Source organism: Thrips palmi, unplaced genomic scaffold (assembly GCF_012932325.1).
Source record: "Thrips palmi isolate BJ-2018 unplaced genomic scaffold, TpBJ-2018v1 HiC_scaffold_3, whole genome shotgun sequence".
Classification (NCBI taxonomy): domain Eukaryota; kingdom Metazoa; phylum Arthropoda; class Insecta; order Thysanoptera; family Thripidae; genus Thrips; species Thrips palmi.
The window spans coordinates 4211220-4223561 of NW_023144630.1; the positions used below are offsets into that span (position 1 = coordinate 4211220).

Genomic DNA, 12342 nt, shown 5'->3' on the forward strand with positions numbered 1-12342 from the left:
GCGATGGGAAGGTTGGTAGCAGTGCAGCGGGAGCAAAAGTCACCCCCACCCCCTCGCTCTGCGCTACTCTGCGCCCTGCCTCCCCCGCCCCCCGCCCACTCCACTGTCCGCCCGCCCCGCCGAGCGACAAGTCGGTGCACGTCGTTCGCTGTTGCTGGGCTGCGTCTGCGTCCTGCCTCCTTGGTCCTGCGTGCTCTGGCGTCTCCTCCACCTGTTTCCATGCGAAACTGAAATCCTGCGAGGATTCCGCAGACGACTTGGACTCTCTGTGAGGGTGAGTGGCGTTCGAGTTCGAGGTGGTGGTGTGCTGCCGGCTTTGACTGGAGCTACCCCAGAACTGTCTGATGGCTGTTGGGTCGCTTTGTTGCAGTGTGGCGTTCTCTCTGCCGCCATGCCGTACTTCAGTTTGAGGGACCGCGTGGACACGGATTCCGAGTCTTCTGACGACAGTTTTACTTTCGGACTTGTGAGCCCCAGGGCGGGGCAGCGGGCTTCGTCCAAGCTGTCCAGTATCGGTTTCAGCAGCCGACAAGATGACTATTTTGGAAGTATTCCAAAACGGCAGGCATTTCCCAGAGAGGGACAGCAACAGCAGACCTCATCATCAAAGGTGCCCAGTGTCAGCAGTCGTGAAGACTATTTCTTTGCTGGAAGGGACTGTTTCAGCTCGAAGCCAGCTCCTGCCCCTGTGGTCAAAGCCCCCAAGGCTATACTGCCCAAACCTACTCCGATGGGGACTGCTTCTGATTCTGTAGCCAAGGCTCCTAAATCCATCCTGCCTAAAGCTTCGCCCTTGCATGAGAGAGGAAATTTTCCTGTGTCCAAAACACCACAAAGAATCGTGTCCAAATCCCCTTTGGCAGGGGCGATCTCAGTTTCCGAGTCGAAGACTCCCAAATCTTCTCCCTTGCTACAGACTGGTTCTGTGTCTTTACTGAAGAAGCCTAATTCTGGTTTTCCCAAATCATCCTCTGTTGTGAAGACTCCCAAAACTGCTGTTTCTCTTTTGGTGCCTAGCTTTCCTAAGCCAACTCCCAAAACAAGTGCGTCAGAGTTTTTGGATACTCAGAGTTCTAGCAGTGGCCTTGGCAGCCACTTGGGGATCCTGGATTCTGAGTGTCAAAGTGAGCCTGACTCCCCCATTGAAAAGGAAGATTTTCACTTTGAAGAAGCAGATGTGGAAGTGAAGCCAAAAACCACTGTTTTACCAGACTGGCATGGGCTTCTCTTCGGAGGAGTGGAGAAACATTGTGATGAAATTTTGACTTATCCAGAAGTTGACACAAGCTTTGAAGATTGCAAGCTTGCTGAGGATGTAGCATTAAATTTTGTTGCAAACTACAATGTGCCAATCTTTGACTGTATGAGGGACTTCAACAACGTAAATACAGTTTCTCATGCTGTGGTAAGTTCTTTTCTTTTGCTGAACTATGGCACTGTGTGGTCTTGTCTAAAATTCCGTTTTAATTTTACAGAAAAAAATCCCTAAGAAGTTCAAAAGCCGTAAAGAGCAATTGATGGCTCTACTTTTGATGTTGGACTATCTTTCATGTTGCTGCCAAGAAGGAAATCTCCTGACCCTCTATGAAAAGTGTAAGCAGAAGAACAAAATATATCACATAGAAAGCCTTGACCAGAGCATTCGATTGCTGCTTGACCGATTGCACAGTGACCGTGAGTTAATTTCCTTATATTTGTGTGTTAAATTTGGTTTTTATGCATAATAAGTTTTAAAAATTTCTTCAGGCTTGAGACTGGACCAACTTCGTGTTGTTGATAAATTTGTGAAAACATGTATCGAACGAATTCCTAAGTCTTTGAAGATCCCATACTTCTCTGTACCTGTTGCTTTGAAGCGGAAACTAAAAGTATTTGAAATGGAAGAAAAGAATCGAAAGGAAAATTCAGTCTATAATTTCTCTGAGCAGCCCAAGAAGAACAGTCCAAAGAAGTCCAAGCCCTCTCCTGGCAAGGTGTCTTCTAAGAAATGGAAGCCCTCCCCTGCCAAGATGACCTTTGACAACTGGGAGCTCTCCCCTGTCAAGTCAACTTCTAACAAATGGGAGCCCTCACCTGTCAAGAAGAATTCCAACAAGTGGGAGCCGTCGCCTGTCAAGGCAACCTCGAAGAAATGGGTGCTTGAAGAGATGGACTACAATGATCTTTTAAGGACTCCCACTAAGTCAGGACAGTCGACATCTGTGAAGTCCCCTCTGGCTTCCACCCCTCGATCACCGTGGTCTGTGTCTGTTCCAACAACATCCAGCAGTGGCTCTGTCAAAAGAGATTTTTTTTCTGCTAGCCCCAAGGATGAGAGAAAGGGTTCCAGCAGTACCTCCACAGCACGGAAAAGTGACCCAAGCAAAATCACTCATTGGCTGTTCCAGAAGGTAATGGTTAAGTCTATCTTCTTCAATCCTTCTTTCTGTGAGCTTTCTAATTTTCTTTTAATTGTTCTGTTTCAGAACACAACCCCTAGAACGAATACTGGAGTGACTTCGCTCATCTCTAAGCAAAGAGAGATCAGTAAAGAAGTCTCTAAGCCCAACCTGAGCAAAAAGGAATGTGCCAAAGTTGTACTGGAAGCAGATGACTATTTATCTGATGATTCCTTACCTGACATTCCCAACATAGTTGTTCCTAAGCAAGAATCTTCATCGTACACTGTAAGTCTCAAATTAGTACTGCGGTACTTCTTTCCTAACAGTTTTTTTGTAATTTACTGATGTATTTCAAATTATGCCTGACAGACCTGGAGAAGGAAGGTGTTGGGGCAAACGTCAGCTGAAGTCCATTCTTCTGACAGTGATCTGAACTCAAGTGAGGTATACTGAATTAATGAATGTGATCTCTTTCCTGTGGACTTGCAAATTTATTGACCAACCATAGCATTAAGGATTACAAAAAAATTCTTTATTACTGTTTTTAGTAAATTTTTGTTTCAGGTCAAACAGAGTTTAACCGCAACTAGGAAGGTAAACAATTTAGCCTTTTATGATAGATGACCCAGTTTTATTATTATTATTTGACATAAAAATTCTTTTCTTTGTTCTAGTCTCCATTCAAGGCCAACAAAAATACCTGGAAGTCTCAGTTTGGATCCCCCTCCAAGAATTTCTAGAAAGCGGCTCTGAGTCTCCATCAGAACCAAAGTAATGGCTGTTCTCCATTGAACAGCTAATTTGATGAATGAAGTATGTTTATTTTATGAAACCTTTTACATTGTATTTTGAACTTTGTTGTTAATGTTTTAGTCTGTATCCAGGGAAAGCCATTCCCTTATGATTTTGTATTTCCAGTCACATGATACATTTTTCTAATGCCAAATCATGAGTGTTTGCTCTCTTTTTCTATGAAACTTGTAACTTGGGCTCTGTAACTATTTTGATAAATAAACTGTAACAGAAATAAGTTGATTATTGTATTAAGTTCTCATTTATTAACAAAGTTGCTCACTTAACACACATTTACAATTGGTAAAATATTAATTATGACTTATTGGATTTTTTGCTCTTTGCATTTTTGACATCAGAAGCTTTATTAGGCTTATACATGGACAACAGTTTATTTGGTAAAAACACGCATTCATTGGCACTATTAATAACACCAGAAGCCACTGTGTGCATTCCATCACGAACTGAAAATTTCTGCCCAGGCAAAATCACCATTTGCTTCAGCAGAGTTATAACAGCAGGACTACTTTCACCGGGCATCACCATTTCTTCCTCAAAATCAAACCTGGCAGTTACTTGCCATGTTTCAGCAAATAGCACTTGAATGAAACCTGAAGTGACAGGCTTGGAACGTCCACCCTCACTCTTTGTTAGGAAGTAAACTGTGCCCACGTACTGATTGCTTAGTTTACAGGCATCTCTAGCACACAGAACCATTCCTCTTTTAACACTTGATGCCTTCATTTGCCTTAAAAGCACACCAACATGGTCTCCAGCCCTGGCAGAAGGGACGGCAGAATTGAATACCTGAATAGTGCTGATGGTGGTTGATATGGCATTGTCATATCCTAGCAATTCCGCTTTGTCGTCCTTCTTCATTGTTCCTGCCTTGACAGTGCCAATGGCCACAGTCCCTCTGCCCCGGATACTCACTGCACTGTCGATGGGCATTACAAAGGGCGAATTATAGTCTCGTTTAGGGGGAGTGACATGATTGTCCAGGATGTCTAGCAGCTTCATGATGGCAGGTTCACCGATGTCTGATGTGTTCCCCTCCAGAGCAAGGAGGGCTGATCCGTGGACAAGAGGAACAGCCTCACCATTCCAACCAAAGTTTGTGAGTAAATCTCGCACTTCCAACTCAACCAGCTCTTTGAGGTCGTCTGAGGCGATGTCTACTTTATTAATGAACACAACAATATTATTTACACCTAACTGCTTTGCAAGAAGCAAATGCTCCGTAGTTTGGGGCATTGGACCGTCATTGCAGTCAACGACAAGGATGGCCCCATCCATTTGAGAGGCGCCACAGATCATGTTTTTCAAAAAGTCTCTGTGTCCCGGACAGTCAGTGTGCGCATAATGCCTCTTCGCAGTTTCATACTCCACATGTGATGCGTTGATGGTGATTCCTCTTGCTCTTTCCTCTTCAGCCTTGTCAATATCATCGTAGGAGCGGAACTGGCTCAAACCGTTTTTCGCAAGGATTTTGGTGATAGCTGCTGTCAGAGTGGTCTTGCCGTGGTCTACATGGCCAATCGTTCCTATATTTACGTGCTCCTTCCTCGGAGTGTCGTCTGGTTTGGTGGCGAAGCGGAGGTTAGGTTGCACGGCGTTTCCCAACCGCGGCTTCTTCTCGAACGTGATAGCACTGGAGAGGCCGCGAACCGGAATGCCATTTTGCAAAAGCGTGCTGCAGTCGCTGGAAGCGGCAGCAATACTTCTTTGAACAATATTTCTGGCGAGAAATAAACAAGACTGCTTCATGACGGCCGCCATCTTGCGACCATCTTTGCTCAGCTGACAGGAGGACCAATATTCGCATCGAACTGCTTTCGGAATATATTTCGATCGGGGCGACCCGAGGGCCCAAACACAGCGCTGACTGAGTTTTGATTTATTTTGCGCCTAAAGGCTGGTGTCTTGGCTCCAGGCCGAGGCGACGGCCCTGCCAAGATGAAGTACGTCTGCTCATTCAAGTGTTGGCACTTTTGGCGGCAGGACCGCTGCTGCCAACACTGTGCCTTAACCGGAAAGGGCCGGCACTGGAAGGCAAAGCTCGCGGTCGACGTGGGCGTCGTCGAGGGGCGCGGGCAGTGGAGCACCGCGTTTTAGGGCGTCCACGGCGCCGTCACCTAGCTCCGCGATCTGCGGCGAGCGTCCCCTGCACGAGGCGGGGGGCTTGCCCAGGCTTGGCCCCCCCGGGGGGCGCCCCCTCCCTCCCCCTCCCGCCCCCCTCTCGCGCCCCCTCCCGTTTCCCGCCTCCGTGAGCTGATTGTGGCTGTGTCCCCGATGCTGGCCGGGGCCGCTGGTTCTAGTTAGATGTCGGCGGACTTTCCCGTCGACAGAGCCAGCCCTTCCGCGCCATGGCCGCGCCGGCGGCGACGCCGTTCATCGCCTCGCTGGACGTGGGCACCACGTCGATCCGGTGTCACATCATCGACAGGACGGGCAGCGTGGTGGCGACGGCCACGGACTCGGTGAGTGGAGCGGAGCGGAGTCGCGTCAACCTAACCTTGGCGCTGGGCCCGCTGGGGCTGGGGGTGCGCGCGCATGCCCTGCTCTCCCTGCTCTCCCTGCTCCAGCTCCAGTGCTGCCGCGCCGCGGCCGGTCCGCGCGTCCGCGCCTCCAGCTGCTCAGCCGGAAGTCGCCCAGCGCGCCCGCTTTGAACGCGTGGAAGTCCCAACGCTGCCGAAGCTGGCGCGGCTCGCCGGCCGCGCAGGGCGGCAGGGCCGGCGGCATGTTTATTGATTTAGCGCGGCGGCGGGCTTCTCTCTCTCGGTTCAACGCGGGGTTGGCGTCGGCGCCCCTCGCCGTCAAGGAAGCTCGCCCGCATGGCGGCGACGGCAGCCGTAGCCGTGGCGGAGCCGTCAGGTGGCTGAGTGGATTCGATATGCGTGCGATACGCCTCGCTGACCCTCGTTATCAGCTCGCGGTGCAAGGGCCGACGCCCCCGCCGAGCCCCGCTCCGCCGCACAGTGGGCCAGAAGACCGGTGGAGGAGTTCAACATCCCGGACGCTTTTTGAGCTCCAGCGTCGCTAAATGGGACTCGAACCGAACGTGTGACCCCACCAATGGACTGCTCTCCGAACGAGGAATCCATTGGTGGGGTCAGAAGTTCGGTTCGAGTCCTGTTTAGCGACTCTGGAGCTCAAAACGCGTTAAGAGCTTTGGCCGCCTCCACCGCTCTTCTGGCCCACTGTGCGTCGGCTGCTGGTATGCTCCACGCCCATCCGTACCCTCAGTACATACAGCACCGGAAACCTGGAACACGTGGCGAGAATATGATTAACTAGCGATTCGTCGATTCACGACCTTTTTTCTCTTTTTCGTTCGCCCCGCCAGGTGAAGCTACTGTACCCCAAGCGCGGCTACGTTGAGATCGACCCGGAAGTCCTGTGGCAGTCGTCCAAGAAGGTCGTCGCGGAGGCTATTCAGCGTGAGTAGGTGCCGGTTTTCTGGTTCCCTGGTTCCGAAGCTTCCACTGTCTCTCTCCCACTCTTGGGGCGTCCGCCTGAAAGGTAGGGAAACGGTTAGAGGGCAACAAGCGCTGCTTTGCCCTCCGCTTCGAACTGCCTCTGCGTAGGAACGCCCCTGTCTGTTACGTAACGCGCATCGCATAGCGCGCTGCCTGTTCGTCCAGCTGTTCGTTCTGGCATCCCTGCAGCCACCACACTATACAGAGCTAAAGACTCGGTCGCTTTCAGGCGCCGGGCTGCGGCCGGACCAGGTGACGGCGCTGGGCGTGTCGACGCAGAGGAGCACGTTCGTGACGTGGGACCGGCGGACGGGCAAGCCGTTCCACAACTTCATCACCTGGAAGGACGTCCGCGCCGACGGGCTGGTCCGCCAATGGAACAACTCCCTCACGTGGCGGGTGAGCCAGGGTGGAGCTCAAAACGCGTCTAGAGTTTTGGCCGCTGCCCCACTGTGCGCCGGGCTTGCGGTGCACGATGGGTGGCGTGCCTTCAGGCGCCCTTACCTTACCTTTTGCAGTGTGGCGTGTCAACGTGTCGACGTGTGTTTGCAGGGCATGCGGCTCGGCGCGCGCTGCCTGTACGCCGTCACGGGCAGCAAGCGCTTCCTGGCGGGCAGTGTGCTCAAGCTGATGAACACCCAGGTGACCTGCCGCTTCAGCTGGGCGCTCACCAACGTCCCCGCGCTCAAGGACGCCGTCGCCAACCGCCAGGCCGCCTTCGGCACCGTGGACACGTGGCTCATGTACAAGGTAAGACCCTGCCGCCGCGGGGATTCGAACCGGTGGGCCAGAAGACCGGTGGTGGCGGTCAAAATCCCGGACGCGTTTTGAGCTCCAGAGTCGCTGAATGGGATTTCAGAACCGAACGTGTGACCCCACCAATGGGTTCCTCGTTCGGAGAGCAACCCATTGGTGGGGTCACACGTTCGGTTCGAGTCCTGTCTCTGGGGCTCAAAACGCGTCTAGGGTTTTGGCCGCCTCCACCGGTCTTCTGGCAAATCCACTGTGCCTCGGCGCTGACCACTGCGCCACGCGCTCGGCCTGCAGATGACGGCGGGCCGCTGCCACGTGACTGACGTGTCCTCGGCGTCCGCCACGGGCTTCTACGACCCGTTCACCATGTCCTGGGCGTCGTGGGCGCTGGGGATCTTCGGCATCCCGGAGCACGCGCTGCCCGCCGTGGGGGACTCGGCGGGGCCGCTGGCGGAGAGCGACCCCAGCGTGTGGGGCGCGGCCATCCCCATCCGCAGCCTGGTGGCCGACCAGTCCGCCGCCGTGTACGGCGCCTGCTGCTTCCAGCCCGAGCTCATCAAGGTCACCATGGGCACCGGCACCTTCGTCAACATCAACACCGCCGGCAAGACGCACGCGTCCGTCAAGGGTAGGCACGCCCCTCCAGGAGGCGGCCGAAACTCTAGACGCGTTTTGAGCTCCAGAGTCGCTGGGACTCGAACCGAACGTGTGACCCCACCAATGGATTCCTCGTTCGAAGAGCAATCCATTGGTGGGGTCACTCGTTCGGTTAGAGTCCTGTTTAGCGACTCTGGAGCTCAGAACGCGTTTTGGCCGCCTCCACCGGTTGCCTGGCCCACTGTGCAGTGTCCCTTCTTTCCGTACTCTGCCTGTGTAACGCGGCGCCTTCACACAGGACTGTACCCCGTGGTGGGCTGGCGCGTCAAGGACGACCTGGTGTACTTGGTGGAGGGCGCGTCCAGCGACACGGCCAACATCGTCAACTGGGGCCAGAGCATGGGGCTGTACGCCGACCCGTCGGAGTCGTCCGGCATGGCCGAGGCCGCGGGGGACTCGGACGGCATCTGCTTCGTGCCGGCCTTCAGCGGCCTGCAGGCCCCCGTCAACGACTACCAGGTACAAACACGTCGCCCTCCCTCTCGGCGCGGACTCGAACCCCGGCTGACGTGAACCTCTCGCAGGCGGCGGCCGGCTTCCTGGGCATCAAGCCGACGGCGCGGAAGGAGCACATGGTTCGCGCAATGCTGGAGAGCCTGGCGTACCGCGTGGTGCAGCTGCTGCGCGCCGTGGACGAGGAGACGTCGTGCACCTACACTAGGATCAGGTACGACAAGCCAGCACAGCCAGCACAGCCAGCACGCGCGACGGCGTCCTCCGCGTCATTTAAACGTCCTCGACCGCGAGTGACCCTCCACGACGTGGGCCGCGCGCCGGCTTGGCGGCAGCTTGGCGGCAGCACGGCGCCAGCGGGGCAAAAACTCGGCACTTAGCGCCAGCCAAGAGCTGACTAATTTCTCGTTTTGCTGTCACTTGGTTCACCGCAGTCGGGATGGCGGCTAGGTTTTCGTGCTGCTGACCGCACTGCCGTGCACTTGCACTGCGTGTCCGGGCCGCGCGCCGCGGTGGGCAGGGCCGGCAGGGCGATAGGTTATCGATGTCGCTCACGCGACGCGGAGAAGACAGGGGACCGGCACTTGGAGCACTTGGCTGGACTGGGCGCTGGGCGGCTGGCTGGCCGCGCGCCGCGGTTTGGATGTACGCGCCGCGCCGCCCGAGCCGAAGCTCGCCGAAGGTAGCCGAAGTGGAGCCGAGCGGCCGCGGCTCGCCACGGCGCGGCGCGGCGCCTTCCCCCTCCCCTCCGGTCGATGCCGGCGGCGCGACGGCGTCCCAACCTCGCGGGAGGAATGTACTGCTGCGCCGAGCCGGCTTCCTTCACCAGGACTCCGTGGCGCAACGGTAGCGCGTCTGACTCCAGATCAGAAGGTTGCGTGTTCAAATCACGTCGGGGTCATGTGCTCCTTCTTTTTTCTTGGCCCGATTCGCGAATGTCTTTTTCCGAAGGCCCTCGCCGACCGCTTACATCTGACTGAAGGCCCTGTGCTCCTGCTAAAAGCGAGTTGAACTGCCTGCAGGGTGGACGGCGGCGTGTCCCGCAACGACTTCGTGTGCCAGCTGCTGGCCGACCTGTCCCGGCTGCCCGTGGAGCGCGCCACCAGCGCCGAGATGTCCGCCATGGGCGCGGCGTACTTGGCGGGCGTGGCGGCGGGCGTGTGGCGCGACCAGGCCGAGGTGGCGGCCCTGCGCCGCGTGGAGCGCGTCTTCGAACCGCGCGCCCTGGACGTCGGCGACGACGCCCGCGACGACGCCCGCGCGGCCATGGCGCTGTGGGAGAGGGCGGTGGGCCGCTTCCTGGACTGGTACCCCGTGGACGAGGCGGCCGGCGCGTCGCCCTCGTCGTCCTCCAGGTCGTCCTCCAGGTCGTCCTCCAGGACGCCCTCCGCCGCCAGCAAGGGGGCCGGCGACGCCTCGTGACCCGACGCCGCTCGACGCCAAGGACGACCTGCCGCCGATGACCCGGCGACGCGGAGGGTCTCTCGCTACACGACGATATTCCTGATTTTGAGACTTTTTTTGGAGTGGGTCCCAAGTCCCGCCCCGTGAAGGGCCTTCGCTGCGGCCCACCAGGTTGTTTGTAACTGCAGCTATCTTCCATTAGATTGTATTATCCATCCTCGAGGTGTTGTGGGCCAAACTAGTTGTTGTTTTTGTTGTTATTGTTTTTGTACGCTCTTGCGAGCAAGGAGAGGCACGGGTCTCGTTTTGCGTGTGACTCGGGGACCGATTCGACAAATTGAATAATTGTCTAATTGTGTCGCGCCGGTTCGCAGGCTCGAAATTAACTCTCCTTCGATTGTTGCTCTCTTTTGTGTGATTCTAGACTCTTGCCACTCGGCGAGGAGACAATAAGAAGCTTGGAGGGATTAAAACAAAAGGGGGTGAACCAACGGTTCCATCCGCCATTTCATGTTCAGTGTGATATTCCACGGTGATATTTTACTTTTAGTTAGGACTGTATACGTTTCTTAAATAATGACGATGTCGTACACTTTTGTGTTTTATTACGTCCCTCTCCTCCTCCTGCCGCTGTCACGAAAACCCGTTTTCTTTTAAAATCGGAGGAAAACGGAGAAGAGCGCCTGCGAGGCAGGCCGCCCACCGCGCGGTGATGCGAGTGGGGTGGTCTGCGCTGCCCGGCAGTCCTCAAGCCCATTGCCATTAAGGGCCAGACCACACATGATCGTATGCCCCGCGTGTCGGCTCACTTGAACTTGGACTCGGACAGCGCGCTCGGCTCGTCCGCCCGTCCGGTCGCCGGCTCCTATTACGGTTCGCGACCGCACGCACACTCACTCACACTCACACACACACACACACGCACACGGGGAGGTCACCTGGTGTGCGCCGCGTCGCTGACCGCAAAACCACGGTAAAGCCCGAAGCTCGCCGTTTGCCCCATTTCCACCAACGACGAGACTCGTTAGTGCGGCCGGTCGCTGGTTCGACTCCCCGCGACCGCGAGTTCCTGCGCGTTTTTTTTCCAGCGTGGTGGGCTGCGCGCGTCAGCATGGCTAATTATTCCTGTCTCGCTCTGGACGCGTTCCTCTGTTTGTGTTTTTTTTTTTTTGGACGCGTTTGCGTTTGCCCATGTCGTCTCTTTTTAGTCTACGGCCCACCAAAAGAACGCCTCGCACAAAATACGAATATATAGCCGCGGTGTTGTCGTCGCCCGGCATATCTTTCGTCGGAGGTAGATGATGCTCTTCTGATGTCCGCCTCATTCGAAGTATAAAATGGGAGCGAGATAAAGAATCGTGGAACTTTGGATTGGCGCTTTTTTTTCCACTCGCTGCCGCTCTGGCTGCAGATGCGGTCCAGCGGTATGGAAGCTGGACGCGACTGGAAGGCCGGCTAGACTGGCCTGGAGGCTGCTTCCCAACAGTGCTCGCGTCGCGCTGTCTCTCTCGCACTCGTGGGGCGTCCCGTAGGTCCCGTGGGGGTGCGAGAGAGACAGAGCGACGAGAGCGCTGTTCCGAAGCAACCTGCCGTCCCTGCTGACCGCCAGTCGCCAGGCCCGACAGGCCCGACAGGCACGGCTAAGGCTGCCTACCCTGCGGGGGCTGCACTGTCCAACTGTCCATACGCCACCGGAGGGACAGAACCAACAAACCAGGCCCAACCAGGCCACCGTGCCGACGGGAAAGGAAAAAAAACGGCACGTTGCATTTGGAACGGAGAAAATGGCAATCAATTTTGAGCTGCTCGTAATTATGGTGTGCCCGCAGAGTGGAGGCGCCGCACGCAGTGGCGCGAGTCTGCCGGGAACGGACTTCATCCACAGTGCAGCGGCGCCAAGGGAAGGGGCAGACCTAACCTAACATAACCTAAAAGAACGGTGCAGTGGTGCCACCCCCTCGTCCGGCACGGCCCGTCCAGCACGGCCCGCCCGGCACGGCCCGTCCAGCACGGCCCGCCCGGCACGGCCTGGCCAGCAAGCCTCGCAAAGTGACCTTGACCCGGCGGGGAGGGGACTGCCGGGACCAGAACAAACGCACTCAACCCATCCACTCGGTTTTCTTTTTACCTGGCGGAGACGCGTTGTCTGGCGGTCCTCGCCTGTCTCCTTCCTGTGCCGGCTGTGCCGCCCGGGGAGGACTTGCTCCCACACAGCGTGTTCCCAAAAGACTGACCAGTGCCTGACCAGCTCGCGAGCAGTGCTGCCACACGAGCTGGCAACAATCGTCGCGGCCTCGGCCAACCAATAGGGATGAGTTTCCGTTTCGGGTCTGCCGCAGTTTGCCGGAGCACCTCCGGAGCATGTACCTACCCTACTTCTCATTTCTGGCCGGTGCTGCCTCGCGCGCTTCCCGTACGCACCG

The 12342-nt window shown here is 56.0% G+C and overlaps 3 protein-coding genes and 1 non-coding gene across 5 annotated transcripts; 3 read left to right on the forward strand and 1 right to left on the reverse strand.

The window, feature by feature from the left end:
- The first annotated feature begins 114 nt into the window (after window positions 1-114).
- On the forward strand, window positions 115-3411 carry LOC117648111. Of its 2 annotated transcripts, none has more exons than XM_034390332.1 (8): window positions 115-274; window positions 371-1405; window positions 1476-1674; window positions 1747-2390; window positions 2466-2666; window positions 2751-2825; window positions 2946-2975; window positions 3056-3411. In XM_034390332.1, the coding sequence occupies exons 2-8, from the start codon at window positions 392-394 to the stop codon at window positions 3119-3121; spliced, it is 2229 nt and encodes a 742-aa protein (XP_034246223.1). In that variant the 5' UTR covers window positions 115-274; window positions 371-391; the 3' UTR covers window positions 3122-3411. The 2 variants fall into 2 exon arrangements, with proteins under 2 accessions (XP_034246223.1, XP_034246224.1); XM_034390333.1 differs by having other exon boundaries at window positions 2751-2820.
- On the reverse strand, window positions 3409-5131 carry LOC117648112 (elongation factor Tu-like). The gene has a single exon (XM_034390334.1). It carries the CDS (start codon window positions 4950-4952, stop codon window positions 3489-3491), a length of 1464 nt encoding a protein of 487 aa, XP_034246225.1. The 5' UTR covers window positions 4953-5131; the 3' UTR covers window positions 3409-3488.
- A 298-nt stretch (window positions 5132-5429) lies between these two features.
- On the forward strand, window positions 5430-10511 carry LOC117648343 (putative glycerol kinase 5). Its single transcript, XM_034390837.1, has 8 exons — window positions 5430-5653; window positions 6520-6613; window positions 6882-7051; window positions 7205-7402; window positions 7700-8033; window positions 8301-8521; window positions 8587-8729; window positions 9538-10511. Exons 1-8 carry the CDS (start codon window positions 5540-5542, stop codon window positions 9935-9937), a joined length of 1674 nt encoding a protein of 557 aa, XP_034246728.1. The 5' UTR covers window positions 5430-5539; the 3' UTR covers window positions 9938-10511.
- Trnaw-cca lies at window positions 9345-9416 on the forward strand. Its single transcript has one exon. It is a non-coding gene; the product is annotated as a tRNA-Trp (tRNA).
- Window positions 10512-12342: the final 1831 nt, after the last annotated feature.

Excerpts from the sequence above, each read along its gene's own strand:
- LOC117648111 (XM_034390332.1), top strand. The coding sequence starts at position 392 with ATGCCGTACTTCAGTTTGAGGGACCGCGTGGACACGGATTCCGAGTCT. Across the intron at positions 2,391-2,465 it reads CTCATTGGCTGTTCCAGAAG|AACACAACCCCTAGAACGAA; the intron begins GTAATGGTTAAG and ends GTTCTGTTTCAG. Across the intron at positions 2,667-2,750 it reads AAGAATCTTCATCGTACACT|ACCTGGAGAAGGAAGGTGTT; the intron begins GTAAGTCTCAAA and ends TATGCCTGACAG.
- LOC117648112 (XM_034390334.1), bottom strand. The coding sequence starts at position 4,952 with ATGGCGGCCGTCATGAAGCAGTCTTGTTTATTTCTCGCCAGAAATATT.
- LOC117648343 (XM_034390837.1), top strand. The coding sequence starts at position 5,540 with ATGGCCGCGCCGGCGGCGACGCCGTTCATCGCCTCGCTGGACGTGGGC. Across the intron at positions 6,614-6,881 it reads CGTCGCGGAGGCTATTCAGC|GCGCCGGGCTGCGGCCGGAC; the intron begins GTGAGTAGGTGC and ends GGTCGCTTTCAG. Across the intron at positions 7,403-7,699 it reads ACACGTGGCTCATGTACAAG|ATGACGGCGGGCCGCTGCCA; the intron begins GTAAGACCCTGC and ends CTCGGCCTGCAG.